We start from the raw sequence: 21,183 nt of genomic DNA on the forward strand, positions 1-21,183 counted from the left end.
ACATGTCTTACTAGTACTAGGCTGCCGAAGGCTGACCCCTCGGGTGGAGCATATAAGTCACACTCCTGGCCTATTCATGAGCTTACTAGAGATCACCCCAATCTCATAGACTGTGACCAGCAGTCGGGCTCATATAGGTGTGTTCCTCCAAAGATCGCTCTGTAGGATAGCATCTTGCTTTTATAAGCTTTGGAACACATTGAGACCGTAGTCATCCTACCATACAGTATCGAGAGTATTGCATCTCCAACGGAGTGGGTTAGTATAGTTACTCTCCTCAGTTCACCACTGGCTTGTTTTCCCAGGTCCTAGTTCACGGGATCTCCGATCATATAGGTTGGGTTACCACCATGGCAACTCATGTGGGTCTCATACCCATCTCCCTCGATGCATTATCTATCACAACACGTGATAGCCCTTTTGTAAAGGGATCTGCCAGATTCTTAGCCGTATGGACATAGTCCAACGCTATCACTCCGGAGTTTCTTAATTTTCTGACAGCTTTTAATCTCATTCTTATGTGTTTGGTGGACTTCATGTTGTCCTTTGAACTCTTCACCTTGGTGATGACAGTCTGATTGTCACAGTTCATAAGGATAGCCGGAACCGGTTTATCAACCAATGGCAAGTCCATCAAAAGATCTCGAAGCCATCTCGCTTCAACACCAGATGTGTCTAATGCCGTTAATTCTGCTTCCATTGTCGATCTCGTTAAGATCGTTTGCTTGCAAGACTTCCAGGAAACAGCGCCACCTCCAAGAGTAAACATATACCCAGTTGTGGCCTTCATCTCATCAGCATCAGAGATCCAATTCGCATCACTATACCCTTCAAGTACCGACGGGTATCCGGTATAGTGAAGTCCATAGTTCATAGTACCTTTCAGATAGCGCATAACTCTCTCAACAGCATGCCAATGTACATCACCCGGTTTGGAAACAAACCGGCTCAGTTTGCTCACAGCAAACGCGATGTCAGGCCTCGTTGCGCTCGCTAGGTACATCAGTGAACCAATGATTTGAGAGTATCTCAATTGATCTTTAGCCATGCCTTTGGACTTTCGAATCAATACGCTAGGATCATATGGTGTTTGAGATGGTGTGCAGTCCGAATATCCAAAACGACTCAACACCTTCTCAACGTAATGGGATTGCAGAAGTGTGATCCCACCCTCATTATCTCTCAGTAGCTTGATGTTCAAGATAACATCAGCCACACCAAGGTCTTTCATCTCAAAGTTCTGAGATAGAAACGATTTGACCTCCTCAATGACTTTGAGGTTTGTTCCGAATATCAGTATGTCATCAACATACAAGCACAGTATAACTCCTTCGCCCCCACCATGGCGATAGTATACACATTTGTCAGCCTCATTAACAACGAAACCAACAGATGTCAGGGTTGTATTAAACTTATCATGCCATTGCTTAGGTGCTTGTTTCAGGCCATATAAAGATTTTATCAACCTACACACCTTTCTTTCCTGACCATCTATCACAAAGCCATCAGGCTGTTGCATGTAGATTTCCTCCTTTAGCTCTCCATTTAGAAAAGCCGTCTTAACATCCATCTGATGGACGAGAAGACCATGTGAGGCCGCCAGCGAGAGTAATACTCGAATGGTGGTCAGTCTAGCCACAGGTGAATAAGTATCAAAGAAATCTTCCTCTTCTTGCTGGTCATAGCCCTTGGCCACAAGCCTAGCCTTGTACTTTTCAATCGTACCATCGGGCCTAAGCTTCTTTTTGAACACCCACTTACATCCCAGTGGTTTGCAACCATAGGGACGGTCAGTGATCTCCCATGTCCCGTTAGCCATGATGGAATCCATCTCGCTACGGACCGCATCCTTCCAGTAGTCAGCTTCTGGAGAGGCATACGCTTCTGAAATAGAAGTGGGAGTATCATCCACGAGGTACACGAAGAAATCATCACCAAAGGTCTTTGCAGTCCTTTGTCTCTTGCCCCTACCAAGGGTTTCCTCGTCATCCTCCTCGGGATTTTCANCTAAACTTCCCACCACACCTAGTGCCATATAACCCACATGGGCCCTTAGAGATTTTTCAGAAATTGCAATATGGGCCTAGAGCCCATCTCAGATTTCAGCAATCCCCCACCAGATCTCGAGGGCCCATTGTGTCCTCTGTTCCAATTGCTGTTTCGATATACCAGTGTTTCAGTAAAGACCTGTTAAGGTTGAACTTCACCTAGAACAAGTGGCTACACTCCTTCACAACTGAACAATGGACTATGCCTTGAATTGTCAGTTTGGTGTAAAGAAGTTTCACTACATGTCTTACTAGTACTAGGCTGNACACGAAGAAATCATCACCAAAGGTCTTTGCAGTCCTTTGTCTCTTGCCCCTACCAAGGGTTTCCTCGTCATCCTCCTCGGGATTTTCATCATGTGTTTGTTCATAATATTCCATAAGGATGGCAGGTTCAGGAGTCTCCTCAGATTCCTGTCTAGAAGTGCTTTGCATATCTCTCATAGGAAAAATATCCTCAAAGAATGTAGCATCCTTAGACTCCATAATTGTACCGATCTTCTGGTCAGGTACCTCAGATTTCACTACTAGAAATCTATAGCCAACGCTGTTCTTAGCGTAGCCCAAATTAATGCAGTCCACGGTCTTATGTCCAAGCTTACGCTTTTTGGGGATCGGCACGTTGACTTTCGCCAAACAGCCCCAAGTGCGCAAGTACGAGAGTGTCGTCCTTCTCTTTGCCCATTTCTCATAGGGAGTGATCTCACTATCCTTTGTCGGAACTTTATTCAGGACATGACATGCCGTCAATATAGCCTCCCCCCACCATGCCTTGGATAAACCCGATGTATCTAACATGGCGTTAACCAAATCAGTTAGAGTACGGTTTTTCCGCTCGGCAACCCCGTTTGACTGGGGTGAATAGGGAGGCGTCCTCTCATGAATAATGCCGTGTTCCGCACAGAAGGAATCAAACTCACTCGAGAAGTACTCTCCACCACGATCTGACCGGACTCGTTTAATTTTCTTTTCAAGTTGATTTTCAACTTCTGCCTTATAGATTTTAAAGTAGTGTAGAGCCTCATCTTTAGTATTTAACAGATACACATAGCAATATCTAGTGGAATCATCTATCAATGTCATGAAGTATCTCTTTCCACCTTTAGTCAACACACCATTCATCTCACAAAGATCAGAATGTATGAGTTCTAATGGTGCCAGGTGTCTCTCCTCCGCGGCCTTATGAGGCTTGCGAGGTTGCTTAGCTTGCACACATGAAAGGCACTTAGAACCTTTGGCTAAAGTGAAACTCGGGATTAAATCCAACTTGGCTAGCCGCGTCATAACACCAAAACTAATGTGACAAAGACGTGAATGCCAAACTTCAGATTCATTAACATTCGAATGAATATGGTTCACGACTTTATTACAAAAATCTGCGAGGGAAAGGCGGAACATCCCTCCGCTCTCATAACCTTTTCCAACAAAGAGTCCATATTTTGTAACAACTAATTTATTAGACTCGAAAACCAACTTAAACCCTTCTCTACATAGAAGGGAGCCACTAACGAGGTTCTTCTTGATGGCGGGGACATGCTGCACGTTCTTCAGCTGCACGATCCTTCCCGAAGTAAACTTCAGATCGACCGTGCCAACACCATGAACAGAAGCACTCGCGCCATTCCCCATCAATACGGACCCGTGACCTGTGACCTGGTAAGAAGTGAACAATGAAATGTCAGCACACACATGAACACCTGCACCTGTGTCCACCCACCAATCGTTGGGTTGAAACACTGAAAAAACAGTAAATAAATTACCGTACCCAGATGCACCATTCTCATTGTTGCCCACAATCATGTTGACAGACTTGGAGTCCTGTCCTGACTTCTTGTACTTGTTTGGGCACTTGTTGGCCCAATGTTCAACCGAACCACAAGTAAAGCAGCCCTCGTCCTTCTTGTTCTTCTTGAAGGTCTTCTTACCCTTCTTCTTAAAGTCGGTATTGTGTTGGACACCGTTCTTTCCCTTGGGCTTGTGGGAGTTGAAGTTCTTCTGGTTCACCATGTTGGCAACAGAAGTCCCTTCGGCCCCTTTTCCGTGCGAGTCTTTTGCCCTCGAATTCTGCTCAACACTCAGATGGCCAATGACATCCTCCACAGAGAATTCACGCCTCTGATGTTTCAGAGTGGTGGCAAAGTTCCTCCAGGAATTAGGGAGCTTAGCGATTATGCAGCCCGCGACAAACTTGCCCGGTAACTCGCACTTGAGAAGCTCAAGTTCCTTAACAATGCATATTATCTCATGAGCCTGCTCCAATACAGGACGGTTTTCAACCATCTTGTAATCGTGGAACTGCTCTATAATATACATCTCGCTCCCTGCATCGGCGGCCCCGAATTTAGATTCGAGCGCCTCCCACAAGTCCTTGGCGACATGCACATGTAAATATGCGTCGACCAGTTTATCTCCGATCACGCTAAGAACTGCTCCGAGAAACACAACGGTAGCCTCCTTGAACGCCTTCTCCTGTTCAGGAGCAATCGTTCCCGTGGAGACACCGGTGACCCAGAACACGTTCATAGCCGTGAGCCATAACGTGGTCTTAGTCTGCCAACGCTTGAAGTATGTACCGGTAAACTTATCCGGTTTCAGTGCAGCGGCAAAGCCACTTGCCGAGAAATTCCTACACATAATAGGTTTTTGGATTGTTGAGTAAATAGGCAATTTCTCGATTAAATTAATCCATGAGTAAATCACTAGCATGGCATTGACTAAGTTGATGACGTACTGACTCTGATCTAAACATGCACGTACTAAGCAAACAGTAGACAAATCTACACATACTGCTAGTACTGCTAATATGAAAATAATCAGGAGCGGGATAAACGAGTTATACCCTCCAGTAGGCCACGCAGAGGCCGCGGCTTTGGTGGCAGCAGCGGCGTCCTCGGCGACCTTCTTGTCGGCTTCAGCTTTCTCGGCGGCGGCACGGTCGGCGTCGGTGGACATGGTGATGACGAAGGCGACGCGGACGTAGAGGAAGTAGACGATCGGAAGCGAGCAGTCGCGTAATCGCTGCCCAAAAACCTATTCGCCCCTCACCCCGTACAGGAACCAGAAGGGCGTGGTTTCGGAGACCTGCTCTCCCGTCGACCGTGTACGTGGCGGACGGGATGGAGTCACCGGCGGCAGCAGCAGCAAAGGAACGACGGTGGGCGTGCGCGTGAGCAGATGTGATCTGTTCGTGGCGGCTAGGGTTAGGAGACACCGCATACTTATAGGCGCAGCCGCGTGGAGAGACGTGGGCTCGACCCACGTCCGAGTCCGTGACAGCCCACGATCCGACGTCTCAGATCGTGGCCCAGCTGTCAGAAAACTCTCCGTTAGTGACTGGCAAAAATAAGCCGCAACCCGCGCCGCGCCGCGACGCTAGGCGGGCGGCGGAGGAGGAGGAGTGCGCGAGGGCCTCTTCTCTTCTCAAGCTCCAATAGCATGTAGAAGAGAAACCCTTATAAACCACTCCAACTCTCCTTCCACTTCCGGGGTGGGACTAAACTTCCCACCACACCTAGTGCCATATAACCCACATGGGCCCTTAGAGATTTTTCAGAAATTGCAATATGGGCCTAGAGCCCATCTCAGATTTCAGCATAATTTTCCAAGCAGGGACACAGAGACGGCGGAGATGGCGCAGCAGCTGCGGGACAGCCCTGACCTGGCTGGTTTCCAGTTCTACAAGCTCATGGCTGCCGGAACGTCCTGGGAGAAGCTGGTGATTACTTGCACATGCATGACTGTGCTCTCCTAGCTAGTTCATTAAGCACGAGCTCGTCTCTCTCCCGTCTCTCTGCTTACTGTTTCTTGCCGCCCGTCTGAACTGCAGGTGCTGCCTGACAAGTTCGTGAGGGAGCTCAACGGCCGAGCGCTCCGGGACGTGAAGCTGCGGGTCGAGGGCGGAGGGGCGCGCGCGTGGGACGTGGAGGTCGTCGCCAACGAGTGCGGCGACATGCACCTCGGCAGGGGCTGGAAGGAGTTCGTCCGCGCCAACGGCATACAGCTGGGGCAGCTCCTCGTCTTCTGCTACGACGGCGCCGCCCTGCTCATCGTCACGGTGTTCGAGGACTCCGAGTGCGGGAGACACTGCTGCCAGCGCGAGGAGGAAAATGACAGCGCTGGTACGTTCCCTTGCATCCTCCCTTGCAGTATATATTATATCCTGAAGCTGACAGTGCGCAGGTGAGTTAAACAGAAGAGGAGGAGTCTCCGCCACCGGCGTTGCCAGGGAGTGGAAGCAGCAGCGACGGCGACGTCCATGGCGGCGGAGGCGGCGCCGTGCCGAGTCGGTTCACCGTGACGCTGGGGCAGTGCCACCTGGGCACCAAGAAGAAGCAGTACCTGGTGAGCTGTGGCAGTAAACGTGCGCCCCTCCTCGCATCTTTGGTTTCTAACAACTGTTTGCCGTGTCGTTTAAGCAGAACGTGCCTGTGGAGTTCAGCCAGTCGCACGGGTTCACGGAGAAGGGCAGGGTGGTGCTGCGGATGCGCGGGCAGCAGTGGACCGTCTGCCTCAAGCACAGCAACCGGCGCAAGGGTAACGCGAGGACCCGCACGGCGCTGAGATACGGGTGGAACCGGTTCCGCGTCGACAACGGCCTCCGCGTCGGCGACATCTGCTTCTTCCAGCTGGTGCATGATGCCGGCGGCGACGACCCGGTGCTCAGCGTCGAGGTGCGCAAGGCGGACGGAACCATCGTCCAGTGACGACTACTGGTTCGTGTTAATTTGTGCCTTGATGTGATGGCAAATAAGCAAGGAATTGATTGTATGATGAACCACGATCTGGATGTTGGATGAATGAACTGCTTTTATTATTTAGATATACATTATTAGCATTTGTAGCCGTCCGATCACCACTTTTAAGCGCTTTTAGTCGTCCGATTAAGAGTGAACATAACGTACGCTCGGTTCGCTCGCTACGAACGAGAGCTACCGTGACGGGCCGCTGCTCTGGCGACAATTTTGGGCGTCCACTGTTAAATTGGGGGCCTAATGGGCCTGAGCTGTCTATGTACGTGCTTTCAAAGGAGCTGGACTCTCCACGCAACCCTTGGTCTATTCGCAAGGTCGCAACCCTAGCGTGGCGGCGGACGATGGGATGATGCACGACTCCCGTGGCGACGACGCTGGGCACCGACGACACAAGGACCTCCTCTCATGCCAACCTCTCATGCCAAGACTATGGCCCTCCCGCCATTGGTGCCGCTGACCACAACACTGAGCAACGGCGTTCACCGTGACGCATGATTTGCCAGAAGGCGGCACCACTAGATCCGGCGTCCCAGACAACTGCCGTCCAAAGGCAGGGTGGACACACTCCCGAGCAGGTGTGCCTCTTTCTCTTTCTACTCTGCTCTGATCTAACACCCTTCGCTGGGGTTGCCTCCTCCTGTGCGTTCCTTCGTTTTTCTATTGTTCCCATGGGGATTGGTTGGTTGGTTAGTCCCATGGGTTCTGCAAGTGCGATTCCTTACTTGATCGTTGGAACGGCTCGGGATTCCGTTCCTTGTTTTCGATGAACACAAATTTTCAACATCAGTTCTCTGTTGACTGGCTTAAAAACCATTTGTACTTCTCTCTCTCTATATATATATATATGCGTGATAAGTCGAGGCGTTTATGAAAAGGATGAATAATTCAGCGTGGCCGTTGCCGCCGCCACTGTTGATGCCACGAGATCCCTCTATCGCCCGAGCAACGAAGACACCCCAGGTGGCAGGTACACATAGCCACGGCATCCCTGTATTGCCCGGGCCACGAAGACACCCCCGGCGGCAGGTACACATCAGACATGCGCGAGGATTCGGCATACTGCAAGAAGAAGAAGGCGATGGTGGGCGAGTCGCCGCCGCAGGCCTGGTCCAGCTTCTTTCTACGCCATATTTGAACTTCTCAGCCACGCCGTTGCTGGGTCCTATCTCGATCGAGCACCCGATCAGCAAGATACGATCGCGCGTCATATGATCTATGGGCGTGATCGAAATGCAGGCAACATCGATCACTAGCTGATGGAGTCACGGCGGGTCACCGTGTCTACAATAGCAGCAGGTGGATGTATACACCCGACCCCTCCTATACATGTACAGTCGCTGCGATTTACGGTATGGACCATGCTAACCTGCCGAGGCACTCTACAAGTACCCTATATTCCTCCAATTTCTTTCTGTTGAGATGACTCTTTAACCTTTGCACTTGAATTGTTCGATGAATTGCCGATATGCTGTGAAAAATATGATGTCAGTGTTCACCATTATCTTCAGGTACTTATCTTCCCTCCTAAATATTCAGATATTCTAACCCTGCAATCCTCGCGGCTCACAACCAGACATGGCTTTCTGATGTATCTTTTCGATTTGGTCAATGTCAATCAGATTTCAGGACGTTTGTGGGGACATATATTTCTGATACATCTATAGCAAAAAGTATGAATGTTTCTGTACTCAATTTATTACCAACTCACTACACAGTTGCAATTGGTCAACAGAATCATTTTTTATGTAAGAGTTGCTTGTTTTGATTGAAAAGTATACTGGGGATGCATCGAAGTATTTGTTTTCCTTTCTCTCTCTCCAGCGTTTTGATCTTCGATATATGTTATATATCACTCTACTTATTTCATGCATTAAAAGAAAAATGTGTCAATGGACACGTTTATAAGAAAAAAAGAATACGGGAGTGGAGATCAGTAGATCTATTTTCCTTTGCTATGCAAAGTGTATCTCCAATCTAAGGTCAGCTTTCGCTTTTAGGATGTTTTTCCTTGGCTGGTGCACCTCCTTCTAAATTGTTGCAAATTCAATATCTTCATACTAATTCACTGGTTTATGATTGGCTCCTCACTAAGTTATTACGGGTTCTATGTTTTTTCTCATGTATGTATGTATATATATATATATATATTGTGTTCATAACTGAATTCCCCATTCCATCCATTCTGACATTATGGATGAATGGATGATTAAATATACAGCTTAAACTATTACTATGACCGAAGCTGCTTCTAGATTTTGACTTCTTTTCAAATTAAATGAAATATTTTTTCCGTCAAGCTCTATCATTTATTTTGTGAGCTATTTAGGCCATCCTTCCTCTGATCAAGCCAGACATTTTATTAGTTACTTATGTGTTATGGTGCAGAGGCGTTTCTCTGAGCTTGATGACCTGAAGCGATGATTGATTCAATATAGTTCAAGCGGCACAATTACAGTACATATGCAGTCTTTTACCTTTACATATGTTTATTTTATGTGATGTCTGAACAGTCAAATATTGTCTCTTCCTGCAAGGAATAATGAAATCATATTTGCATGGTGTGGTGTTGTTGCAGCATTGAGGAAATATAACAGCTAGGAATAACAGTGTGCAACATATGAAATTAACCAGCACGCCTATAATTCCAGCTTATAGAGGCTATGATAGGGGCGTTGAAAGGTATGTCTGCTAGCTGCATCAGTTATTTTATAAATTGAGTCGGCAGAAATTTTGAGATTTGTGTTTTCTTTCTGTGGGCCATCCCTTCATCGGTCTGGCCTATTTTCACGTGTTTATTCATGGCTACCAAGTTAAGAGTATTTAGACAGTGTTTTGTTTCGTTGAGCAAATTGGTCTTGTGAATCTAAATTCGTGTGTTGGTTTGACTAATGCAGGTGCACGTACTAAAGCATACTGTCTGGTCACCTGAGCCTAATTGAGAAGTTATTTAACCTATTCATGGATCAGGCATAATATTCCATTTCAAAAATGTATTTTGTGTGCTTTTAGTTTGTTGATTTTAACAAGCTTCGGAACACAAAACTTATGTTGGGTCAGTTATTAGCTTTTTACATCTTCACAGATAACTGGTGATACCTTGCATCATGACCAGCTCGAATTGGTTGGAGGTTATTTAATTTACGTGAAACAGTTCCAACTTCAACTATATGGTTTGGGAACTACTAGGACATATGCCCGTGCGTTGCAACGGGAGAAGAAAATATCACATCCCTTTAATTGCTCTAGTCCATCAACCTCCATCTGAATCATATTTCCACAACCTAAAAAGAGGTTGCATTGTTTAGACCTGTGAGGAGAAAACATATGTTGCAATAAATCAGGATTAACCGGGTCACCGATCTATGCCCAGCTCATAATGACTGAGGAATGATGAAGACAACATGTCTCTGTCTAAAGAGCATAATTAGTACAATAAACAAACCAGCACCAGCAACCTAAATTGTACCTTCAAATTAAGACCTAGTTTAGTCTGATAGGGCAAAAATAATCAGTCAATTCATCAAACATATAGTCAATTTTCTATAAGAAAACATATAATCGTCCACTCAAGATTGAAAAATGCAGTTTGAAGGGACTGCCCAATCTACATAAATCATGTCCATGTTTTCTACATTGCCTAACTAAAACAACATTGTCTAACCGTTGGCTTAGGCATAGTCTAATAAAGATTGCAAACTGCTGATAAGTGTTGACCTATCGTTGGTTTCTTGACTGAAAAGAAATTTTCAGTCATAGTGATAGCTCCAGCCAACTACCGGAAAAGTAGTTTCATTGGATATACGCGTCCAACAGTCCAAAGAGCGACTCCATAGGAGCAGTATGGAACATCATCATAATGAAATATATCCTATTAGCAACATGAACAAAGAAGAACGGCACACACTTAAATGATGGGGAAGAAACAAGACGTATTTCTTACAGTGTGAAAAACAAATTCTTCCTTAACTGGTGCAAACACATTATCGCCACACTGGGAATAGATTTGTTGCTTTGCAGGCTAAAAATCTCCCTCCGTCCATGTAATAACATCTTATATTATGGTGTACTTTTTTGTTGGTAATAGCACATAGAGCATAATATAGACAACTAAATCAATTTAAAAAATTGGCATGTTTAATCATGTAATATCATGCATCTACACTGAAGAAAGAACAATGTCAATCTTGAAAGGGCACTTATCTTTGATAGAATTCTCCTGTTCACCTGCACCGTGAAAAGACTGGAACCACATATAAATGCCATTATCCAGTGACCGAAGGTCTCGTTGCCATTCTCCAGTGTATGATTTATCACATCCTGGATGCTTTGCATCTACGGAAGATAAAAATATTTCAACACAGAGCAAGATAAATAGCACCTAAACCAAAGTAGTAGAGGATACTCGGGTCATTTGCTTTCAGATATTTCATGTTCACTGTTGTTATCTTTGCAACTTGATAGATCTCTTGGATAAATGAGGAAGCCCACTTGTGATGCCACTGATGTTCAGCTTCTAAAGAAACTGTGGATAACAAACTTAAGTGTGTTTCCCCTACTTCAGTAGTCCTCTCATCAGGACCTGACGGCTGTTCGATTGCGCATTGACAAAGGCGTGTATGCAGTTTCTCAATCTGGCAAAATATACCACTTAATTTGGAATTTCTACCATGAATAACTACACCAAATTTGCAATTTCAGCAGCTGAGCGATGTTGGCTAAGCCCATTCTCATCGCTGGAAACTTTAACATGAGAATAACTCCATGTTCTTGCGTTGCAACGGGTGAAAGTAATCTAATATGTGCTCACTAACGTGAAAATTGTGTACACAATAATCTAATATATACAACAAAAACAATTTTCTTAATCGGCTGAGCTCAATGCCAAGCGTAAAAAGCATTTCATTGAATAACCAATTGATCCGTTGGTATCCTTATTGCCACGGCTCATCACAGCAATACCTTTCGTTACCAATTAAAAACAAAGACCAAAACAGATTTCCCAATGACAGAAAAACTTCTTCAATGTTAATAGTACAATCCAGAAAACAGTTAAATGTATATAAGAGCAGGTGCAAATACAAATGAGTTGCAGCATAGAAACAAGCATAACATGTGCATTCTAACTTTTCAAGTAAGAATTTTGGTTGTGTTAGTACCTGGTTCTGGACATACTTGGCCATCTTGCAGAACTGCTTGCGCATTAGAGTCTTGTGCAACAGCTTGGCATGGGTGTCCTTCTTCTTGGTCTTGCTTGTGGACAGGACAACAGCCTTCTCCTCTCCCGCTGATGGCTGGACCGCCACGGTCTTGCTGTTTGCTAAGCCTAAAAAACCACATCAGACCACAGCAAGTTAGCGCCTTGTAGAGGAACTAATAAACAACTTTGAGCCCGCCAAGAACAGTGCAAGTGTGAAGAGCTATGGACCTGAGAACTTGTAGTAGTGGACATTGTAGAGGTTGTTGGGTCCTTGTGAAACTGGACCTTGGCGTTGTTGTTGCCAAATTGCTTGATCAAGAAGCACTTGCTCTTCTTCACAAGCTCCCAGACCAGAGACCTTGGAACGGTAGTGATTTCTCTGCTCTCACCTCTCTCTCGGATGTGCACAGGAGCCCACCCAACGCCATGGCACCCGCAGGAAGCCGCGCCGCTGGGCCTCCACCACATCGCCCCTGCCTCGTTCTCGCCCGGTCGGATCACTGCCATCGCGCCAAGTCCGTCGCCAGCCGCCGCCTTTGCCTCTGCTTCGTGCCCCCATGCATGCTCGCTGACTCCTGCCGCGCTGCTCTGCTTCGCTCGCGTCGCCCCGGCCCCCTTCTGCTACATCCACGCGAGGAGAACGAGCGCACGAGCAGCGACCGGTCCAACCAAGAGGAGGACGAGCAGGGACAAGGTGCGTGAGGGGAAGCTTCGGTGGCTGGGTTTGCCGGCGGGGTGGAGGAGACAAAGGCGGTTCACGCGCTCGGCAGCAGAGGAGGTAGAGTTACCCGATGCCATGCCGCGCCCGCCAACCGTCGTGCTCCGAGCTCCGGCCGCCTTCCTTGCAGATCCACCGCCTGAGCGCCACTTCCCATCGGATCTGGCGAGATTCGGCAGGTCCTTGACGACCGCGCCACCGCAGGCCCTTGCAAGGCCGTCGCCGGTTTAGCCTCTCCTCCACGCCTCTCCTCGCAATTATGGAGGGGTGCGGCCGCGGCGGCGAGATGGCGGAGGTGTGGCGGCGGCGGCGACGGCGCGAGGATGGCGTGGCTTGGGCACGGGTGAGGGATCGAGGAAGCAGATGCGTACGGGAGGCCTCTGCGTACGGGTGTTTTGTTTTTTTTGTTTTCCAGCGAACCATTTTTTCTTTTGTGTATGGACTACGGGTTTAATTCCTAAAAATCATCGGGACCTTTGTGTAAACCCGACAGATTCAATCCGTGCTTTATTATTAGGGATAGATATATACTCTTGTTGCTAAGAATGGCAGGCACCCAGATATTCTCAGTTTTCTTTGTTCTTGCCGATCTTAACATCATAGCGACAAAAACAGGCATGCATCATGACCAGCTGGAGCTGGTTGGGAGATTAATTATTAGTATTCTCGCGCTATTGTTGGGCAGCTTTTTAAATGTCTTCTATTTGATGAAGTGGATTACATGTATTCTCACAAAAAATGATCAGTATATAGGTGTACTATTCAATATGTGCTGATGAGACAGAAACCCATTGTTGCATGTCTCCTCCGCCCTATGGGAATCCTTCCTTGTAAAAGAGGTTTCACATTCCTTTGTTAGAATTATTAAACTTGTTTCATTTTAGTTAATAGAAGGTAGCTCAACTTGGCTGCTGAATGACTTAGATGTTATGTCTTCTATGTTATTTGATTATTTGCAGTTCAGAGTTTGTCCTTAAATTTTATGGGAGCTGGTTGTGTGTGTTTCATTCCATCATATATGTATCGAATTCCCAGTCATTCTATCAGAAAAATGAACGGGCGCGGCAACGCCCGCCTATCATGATCTAGTTTACTAGTAAATGTGGCCATGCGTTGCTACGGGTCGTTGTCAACCATGGAAATAGATGGTCAAGAAGTCACACTCTCACTCGAGCGAGAACAACTCCAGCTACTACACTCACGTGGAAGAAATGTGGTTGGATAGGGAGGAGTGCTAGGAGAAGCTTGAACAAGTGCATCTTTTATTACTGCTAGTCCTGAATGATGCATCAGTGTAACCTTCACGTGTAGATCTTCAAAAGGAACTTCTTGTGTGCTCTCATAAAGCATGATTATTTGTCTGTATCAATTCTTCAATGGGTCTATCTTTCAGACCATGCATATTCCAGACACATTTGTGAATCTGGATCAACTCACAAACATAGTTATTTTAAGGAACACTTGCATGCTTGCTAAGATACACCTCTAACTCTCTAAGGGCGGAGCTAGCTCATTGCAATTGGGTTCAAGTAAACCCAACAAAATTTGTGATATTCCTTATCAAATCACAGTGGCTTAAGGCCAAGGAAAGAAACCCATTGGTTGGAGCTACTACAAATTCACACACCCGGTGTGAACCCATTTTAGGTAGGAAAAACAACTAAGTTCTGGGACATGTAAACAAAAAATGATGTTGCTGACCACATTTGACGTACGGTCTATGTCTATAATAGTCCAGTTACAGCGTGGATCTTAATATAACCCAAAGGCGGAGTCTATCACACCTCACATATATTGAGAGGAATAGTAACATGCTTTAACCCATCCGCAACTCCATTACCTTTGACACCAGGGATCATCTTAACAATGGTATGCCAAGATGAGAATGACGACAAATAGATATCCACAAAGTTGGCCAAGTTTGAAACAAAATTCTTCCCCTTACATAAATCAGATCATTTCTTAAGTGCCAAGCTCTCCGGAACATACATAAAATTTGCTCTTGTACTATAGGGGTTAATTGATCCAACAAGATAAGCATCCAATCAGGCCTTGAGATATTGAAAAACTCTTTGCTCAGAATTTTCCGCATTTCCCTTGACTCATACGCAGGGCTCTCGCTTTTGGGCAAGTCACGAGAGCATGAAACATATTTTCATCTTCCATCCCACAAAACAGAACACGCCTGAAGTAGCCTGATGGTGCATAACTCTTTTGACCTTGAACGCCAGGTTATTAGATGCCACACACCAGGAAAAATTCTAATCTTCTAAGGGACATTGGTCTTCCATATGATATTCGAAAACCTCCTATCACTAGTAGAAAACAGGGCTTTCGTTCGGCCAGAAAAGAGCATTAATCCCGGTTGCATTACGAACCGGGACTAATGTCAGCATTAGTCTCGGTTTGAGCGGCGAGGGCACCGTACAGGCATTACTCCCGGTTCAAATGCGACATTTAGTCCCGGTTGGTGCCCCAAACCGGTACTAAAGGGTGCGATGCCCATTAGTACCTGTTCGTGGCACGAACCCGTACTAATGGGGTTGAGACCTTTAGTATCGGTTCGTGCCACGAACCGGTACTAATGGTCCCATTTTCAAACTCCCCCCCCCCCCCCCCCGCGCATGTATCGTCATTTTAGTTTTGAAAAATATAAAAATTCAAAAAATAAAATTCTTCGAGATGTAGTTATATTACTACATCTACTAGTTAGGAAAATTTAAAAACTTAAATTTGGACATGTTTTGCAAAAAGTATAGGGAAAATGTAAAACAACTATAACTTTTGCATACGATGTCAGAAAAAAGTATAATATATCAAAAAAATCAGCACAAAAATCCACATCCAATTTTGACTGCCTATGGCCTGTTTGCAAATTTTTAGAATCTTCAAATTCTAAAAGGAAAAAAAGTTATGCTCAACTTTCAGTTTTTTTTTGAATTTTTGTTAAATCTGGTCAAACTATGGCCAAACTACTTATTCAAGAAGTATTAGTGTTACTAAATAATTATTCAAGAATATTAGTGTTACTAAATAATTATTTCAGTTTTTTTTGAATTTTGGTCAAATCTGGTCAAACTATGGTCAAACAATGGTCAAACTACTTATTCAAGAAATATTAGTGTTACTAAATAATTATTGTTTTTTAGAACAATAGTTTTCAAACTCAAACAGTGAAATGTATGACTTCATGTTCAAGCTAAATTCCTGAGGGTTAATAGAATTGACATCTTACTATTGTCAGGAAAACAACAAGTGCAGACTTGGAAACGATGGAGAATAGAACCCGAAAGTTAATCATGCTTAGGCTGGAGTAGTGAGAGGATGAGTGACCGTCCGGGAAGTTAGATGATTTGGAATGATGAGGGGTGATTAGAGATTACAGGTTAAATTGAGCAGTGATGAGGGGTGATTAGAGATTAGAGGTTAAAATAATTCAGAAATTTGAAATTCAAAAAAAAATCAAAAAAATCAAAAAAATTTCTTTAGTATCGGTTGGTGTTACCAACCGGGACAAAAGGTGGACCTCCAGGCAGCGGCCACGTGGACGACCTTTAGTCCCGGTTCGTGTAAGAACCGGGACTAAAGGGGGAGGCTTTAGTAACGACCCTTTAGTCCCGGTTCCAGAACCGGGACTAAAGGCCCTTATGAACCGGGACAATATGCCCTTTTTCTACTAGTGTATATCCATTAACACCTCCACTTGATTGCCCACAATCCTCTTTGTAGTCCTTGAACATTAGTGCCAGATTATACGCCTTTTTTGGGAAAATAAACCATCCTTCTCATAGGACAGGCCCAATGCATAGAAGCTCCCACACATAGTGCCAGGAAATAAGACCGCCCTCCCTCGAGGATTGAATATGCACCTTAACAATCTCTTCGGTATCGTGGGGGTAGAACAAGTGATTGATTAAATTCACATCCAATCTCCCCAACCCGCTTATGAATAACTCAGACACCCTTTTAATTTTGGTTTTGTTCTTTTTAGCAGAATTTTTAGGCCAGAAACCCTTGGTAGCCAGTTATCTCTCCAAATATTTATACTAGATCCATTAAAACCGCTCCACATAAACCCCCCCCCCACCGCTTTTAAAAGTTTAATAACATGCATAATACCTTTCCAAGTCACCAACGTTGACTACGAAAAGGCCGTGTCAAGAATATGTCCATGAGAATAATATTTGGCCTTCATCAATTTTGCGCAAAGTGAATTTGGATTTGTCAATAATCGCCATGCTGAATCCTGATTAAATAACCTAAGATCTCGAAAACTCATACCTCCTTGTCCTTTTGGTCTTGTCAGTTTGGATCAGGCTATACAAGGGTGACCTATTTTTTTTTTTGATTGTTAATGTAGCCTTGTACTTAGTTGGGTTTCATGTGGTAGTAGCATCCCCATTCCACTTCGTAGCTTGCATACAACTCAACGTCTTCTTGAACCATGCTACCTTTTTCAGCAACCGCCATACATTTTAGTTTGAGTTTGGAATTTCAGATTTAATGTTTTGCTATTTTGCGGCTTCAAGAAAACAGTATTATTGTATTTTACTAGTAAGAGCAAAGGACTGTAGCCTGTAGGTCCAACAAATAAGAACTGTCAGCTTCAGACAAGCATTAGAACAAAATTATTTGTTTTGTATTCAAGGAAATAAAGACTAAAAGTATGTTCATATATCATGTATAGCCTTCCTTAAACTCTTCGTTTTCATTACAAATATTGCACATCAAGCTTTTCTAAACTGAGTGTGCTGCCCTTTCGTAGCATCAATAGTGGCAGGTTCAGTTTTCACACACTTCAAAAATCATTAAAAAAATGCTAAACCATGTTATCAGAGTTCACATTCTAATCACAGTGATAATATGTTTCAGTTTGGCCGATTATGGTGCTCCTGCGTATCTGGGTATTTTGGTTTATTGACTTTTCCCAATATGAGTATATACTTGTAGTAAGTAATAAGTAACCTCCTCTTGTGAATAGATACATAATTCTTGTTGTTGAGTTGGGCCCTCTGTAACATTTTTATTTGCAAGGGAAAATTATTACCATGAAAGTGACAATGATTTTGTTTTACCGCTTGGCATCTACTCTATAGATGCATTGCCAATGAATTCTTCTCTGCTTTATACATTTTTTCGGTGAGTTGCCATGTTTGTAAAATCCTGTCTTCTCACATAGTGGTCTCTAATGACTATTGATCCCATCTATTTGTAGATATGCTCGTGTTTGTTTTGCAAGATCCCAATTAAGATTTTTTCCATGTTTGTCTGTAATTAAAAAATAGCTCACTATTCTATGAGATCTATCTCCTGCATGATTCTTATAAAACATAACATTTGGCCTAGACGATCTGATGCTGGTTTCCAAGTTTTAAGACATGTCATTTGCCATCTACACCTCGTCCAGTTTTATGTAGTATTTTCTTTGACTGGTAATATGATCTTGACATACCTTGCATTTTTCACTTTATTTAGAAAGGAATGCATGTCTATTATTTTATTTTATTTTTGCGAAAGGAATGCACGTCTATTAGATTAGTGATTTCAGTGCGACTTGATTTAGTTAACTATCATCATGATGTTCTCCTAAATTGGAAGTATTTGGTGCACAATAGACTTACTTTGCTATCTTGATGATGTTCTCCTGAAAGGAATGCCTATTTGGTAAGCAAGGTCAGGATCGTGTCTTCCCATTATATTTAAACCACGATATTTTGCTAATTGATTGGTTATATTACTTTAGATTGTGCGATCATATCCATCACATAATTCCCTTGATGTTTCATTACATATTTTCTTTCATTAATTCTTACCAAGAGACACTTTCATGTTCTATGCATACTTCTCAGTTTAATATTTTGACCAAAAATCACATTAAGTAAAAAAAACTATTCACCTATTCTTGTGGTTTTGTTTCCTCTTTTCATTAGCCAACTCAAGGAACTGCACTTAAGAGTCTCCATGTCCCTTAGTACAATAAGCATTTCTTTCAAGAAAATTTAGTGCCTCTTTTTAGGTCATGTCCAAACAGAACTTACTTTGGCCAATCATTTCTGCTTTTTTTTGCAATCGCCCCCATTACTAGGTTGAATTCCACGGCACTTATCCAGTTTATGATGTTGCAATGTCAGGATTAATTTTTGTCTACATGAGTTATCATGTGTTACTGATGTTTTTTTAGCCAAGATAGCTAGACTTTATTAATTGCTGAAAATGTTTACAGGGGAGTACCCAACCAGATATGCCTCGCCACTGGGAGGTTAACACCGTATCTAGCTATCTTATGTGCTTCAGTATTTGAAGCTCTAGGTTTGCTTACGTGATGGTTAACATACAGTTTTGGGTGGATGTGCTTCATCGTTTCTAAGCAGATTATTCTCACTTTATACACCTATTATTTCTACCCTTTCCGGTGAACTGCTTGTGTAAATAAAATAGGAAACTTTCTGATTGGGGCTCATATATTATATTCTTAAAGGGCAGCCTGATGCACGTAGCTCTCGCTTGCGCGGGATCCGAAAAAGGGTTCGACGCGGGGTCTGATCACTTTGGGTTTATAATACGCAGTCTTTCCCTACATTTCTGCATGACGCTATTTCTGGAACTCGAACCCGTGACCTCATGGTCACAAGGTGACAACTTTACCATTGCACCAAGGCTCCCCTTCCAAAGAATTGCCTGTTTCGAAAACACTAAAGAATTTGGAACCGACTTTTCTTGCTAGTGGTTATCAAGACTCCAAAGTATTTCCAGTTTTGGAAACATGCTTTCACCATGCTTTATATATAAAGCAAACATCAAATCAAGTACACGGCCAAATAATATAAGATGGTGAGGTAGCTCTTAAACAATGCCGATCCCAAGATAACCGGATCACGTAGAACTACGCTACCGAAAGAAAGTATTGCATGTTTGCCCACCATTATCTAACATTGTTGTCTGTGAGCGCACTTCGCAGAATAAGACGCAAGCTAGAAGGCACAAGAATTTTGAGAGCTGTTTTGATTATAATGAACGTAGTAAAATGTTTGTGAGCTGTCTTGACACAATGCACACTTTCTTGTTTTATATGTTGATGTAACTGTTCGAATAAATCCGAGGCATACCGTCGATCATCCGAGAACCAAGCAATCACACGAGCACGACACCGAGATTTGTTAACGAGGTTCACCGATATGGCTACATCCCCGGGGCCTGACTACGGGCGCTCCTCCCCGTGACACCGTCACAATACCGCACACCGGCCACCCGGGCGCTGGCACACGCCGCCGGCTCCCCGTTGCGCGCCTATGCTATTATGTTGGCATAGATTACATCGTGTGTGTACCCCCGCTATATATGAGAGGCCTAGGATACAAGTGTTCTACTAGGACACGAGTCCATATCCTATGTAAACACAATACTACTCAGAGTCCAACTGTAACCTACCGTGTACATAATATTCGACACAACTCTAACAAACTTCACTTTGGCGAATATTCTCCACCACCTTGAATTTGTCAATGCGTCAAACTTTCATGTACATTGGACTTGAGCTTATCCCATGAGCACCGCTGCTACTCTAAAGACTCCGTATGACTCCACCTGCAACTTGTAGTCCCTTCTTTTCTTGACCACAGTCAACACTCGAGCAAAATTAAGTACCTCATTACTCTACATTGTGCTCCCAACTTCCGGAGTATCCGTTAATGCCATCACACACCGATCATTGACCTGCGTGAAAGTGAACAACTCACATATTGGGTCTCACACATAAGAATTACCTGAACTCAACATCACCGCTCCTTTTTTGACCGCCTGTCTGAAACTTGAAAGAATTTCACCATTGCTTGTAGTCATCCCGAGTCAAATTCGCAGTTGTCTCACCACATGTATGACCACCAGAGCCCTGGTCCGTCTCCATGCACCGTGCATACCGCACGCCTCGCCGCTATTACCTCGTCGAGCCTCTACTGTCCCGGTCGAGTCTCAAGGGTCACGAACCCACACCACTCAACCCCCTATGCAGAGTACCACCGGTCATCACGGACCGATGACGAGTTTCACGCTTCCATCAGACCACTGGGGTCCAATCCGAATTACGTGTCCCTCGCTTTTCCCGCCGAATAGGCTTCGATTCTCTGGATCCTTACACCGTAGCCCCTCAATCCAGCTTCACCTTCAACATGACTCCATGGTAGATGATCAGTCCACCCTCACGCCCCGTCGACTCCAAGCTCTCATGTGCACCGTCTTGAATCAACCCTGCGACATAGTCTTGTCGAAGCTACACAAGCACTCAGGCCCGTGCCGTGTGTTTCCACGCCCAGAAGTCGGTCACCATCAGCATCACGCACCTATGTCGTCGTCATCGATTCCACCACCGTCTTCTATACCAACCGACTTGCGTCGATCCGTCAGACTACCTAGTCCGACCCAGCCGAACTCGTTCGACTGTATGACACGCTCGAGGCTTCCGCGAATTTCCAT

The 21,183-nt window shown here is 44.6% G+C and overlaps 1 protein-coding gene, 1 non-coding gene and 1 pseudogene across 2 annotated transcripts; 1 reads left to right on the top strand and 2 right to left on the bottom strand.

The window, feature by feature from the left end:
• The first annotated feature begins 5,656 nt into the window (after positions 1-5,656).
• On the top strand, positions 5,657-6,751 carry LOC123066012 (B3 domain-containing protein Os03g0212300-like). The gene is made up of 4 exons (XM_044489185.1): positions 5,657-5,763; positions 5,875-6,166; positions 6,241-6,389; positions 6,467-6,751. The coding sequence occupies exons 1-4, from the start codon at positions 5,677-5,679 to the stop codon at positions 6,749-6,751; spliced, it is 813 nt and encodes a 270-aa protein (XP_044345120.1). The 5' UTR covers positions 5,657-5,676.
• A 3,349-nt stretch (positions 6,752-10,100) lies between these two features.
• LOC123067675 (60S ribosomal protein L28-2-like) lies at positions 10,101-12,503 on the bottom strand (annotated as a pseudogene).
• On the bottom strand, positions 11,670-11,756 carry LOC123073022 (small nucleolar RNA R24). The gene has a single exon (XR_006435549.1). It is a non-coding gene; the product is annotated as a small nucleolar RNA R24 (small nucleolar RNA).
• Positions 12,504-21,183: the final 8,680 nt, after the last annotated feature.

Source organism: Triticum aestivum, chromosome 3B (assembly GCF_018294505.1).
Source record: "Triticum aestivum cultivar Chinese Spring chromosome 3B, IWGSC CS RefSeq v2.1, whole genome shotgun sequence".
NCBI lineage: Eukaryota > Viridiplantae > Streptophyta > Magnoliopsida > Poales > Poaceae > Triticum > Triticum aestivum.

Coding starts and splice junctions, on each gene's coding strand:
- LOC123066012 (XM_044489185.1), top strand. CDS start 5,677: ATGGCGCAGCAGCTGCGGGACAGCCCTGACCTGGCTGGTTTCCAGTTC. Junction 5,764..5,874: donor GAACGTCCTGGGAGAAGCTG/GTGATTACTTGC, acceptor TCTGAACTGCAG/GTGCTGCCTGACAAGTTCGT. Junction 6,390..6,466: donor CCAAGAAGAAGCAGTACCTG/GTGAGCTGTGGC, acceptor TCGTTTAAGCAG/AACGTGCCTGTGGAGTTCAG.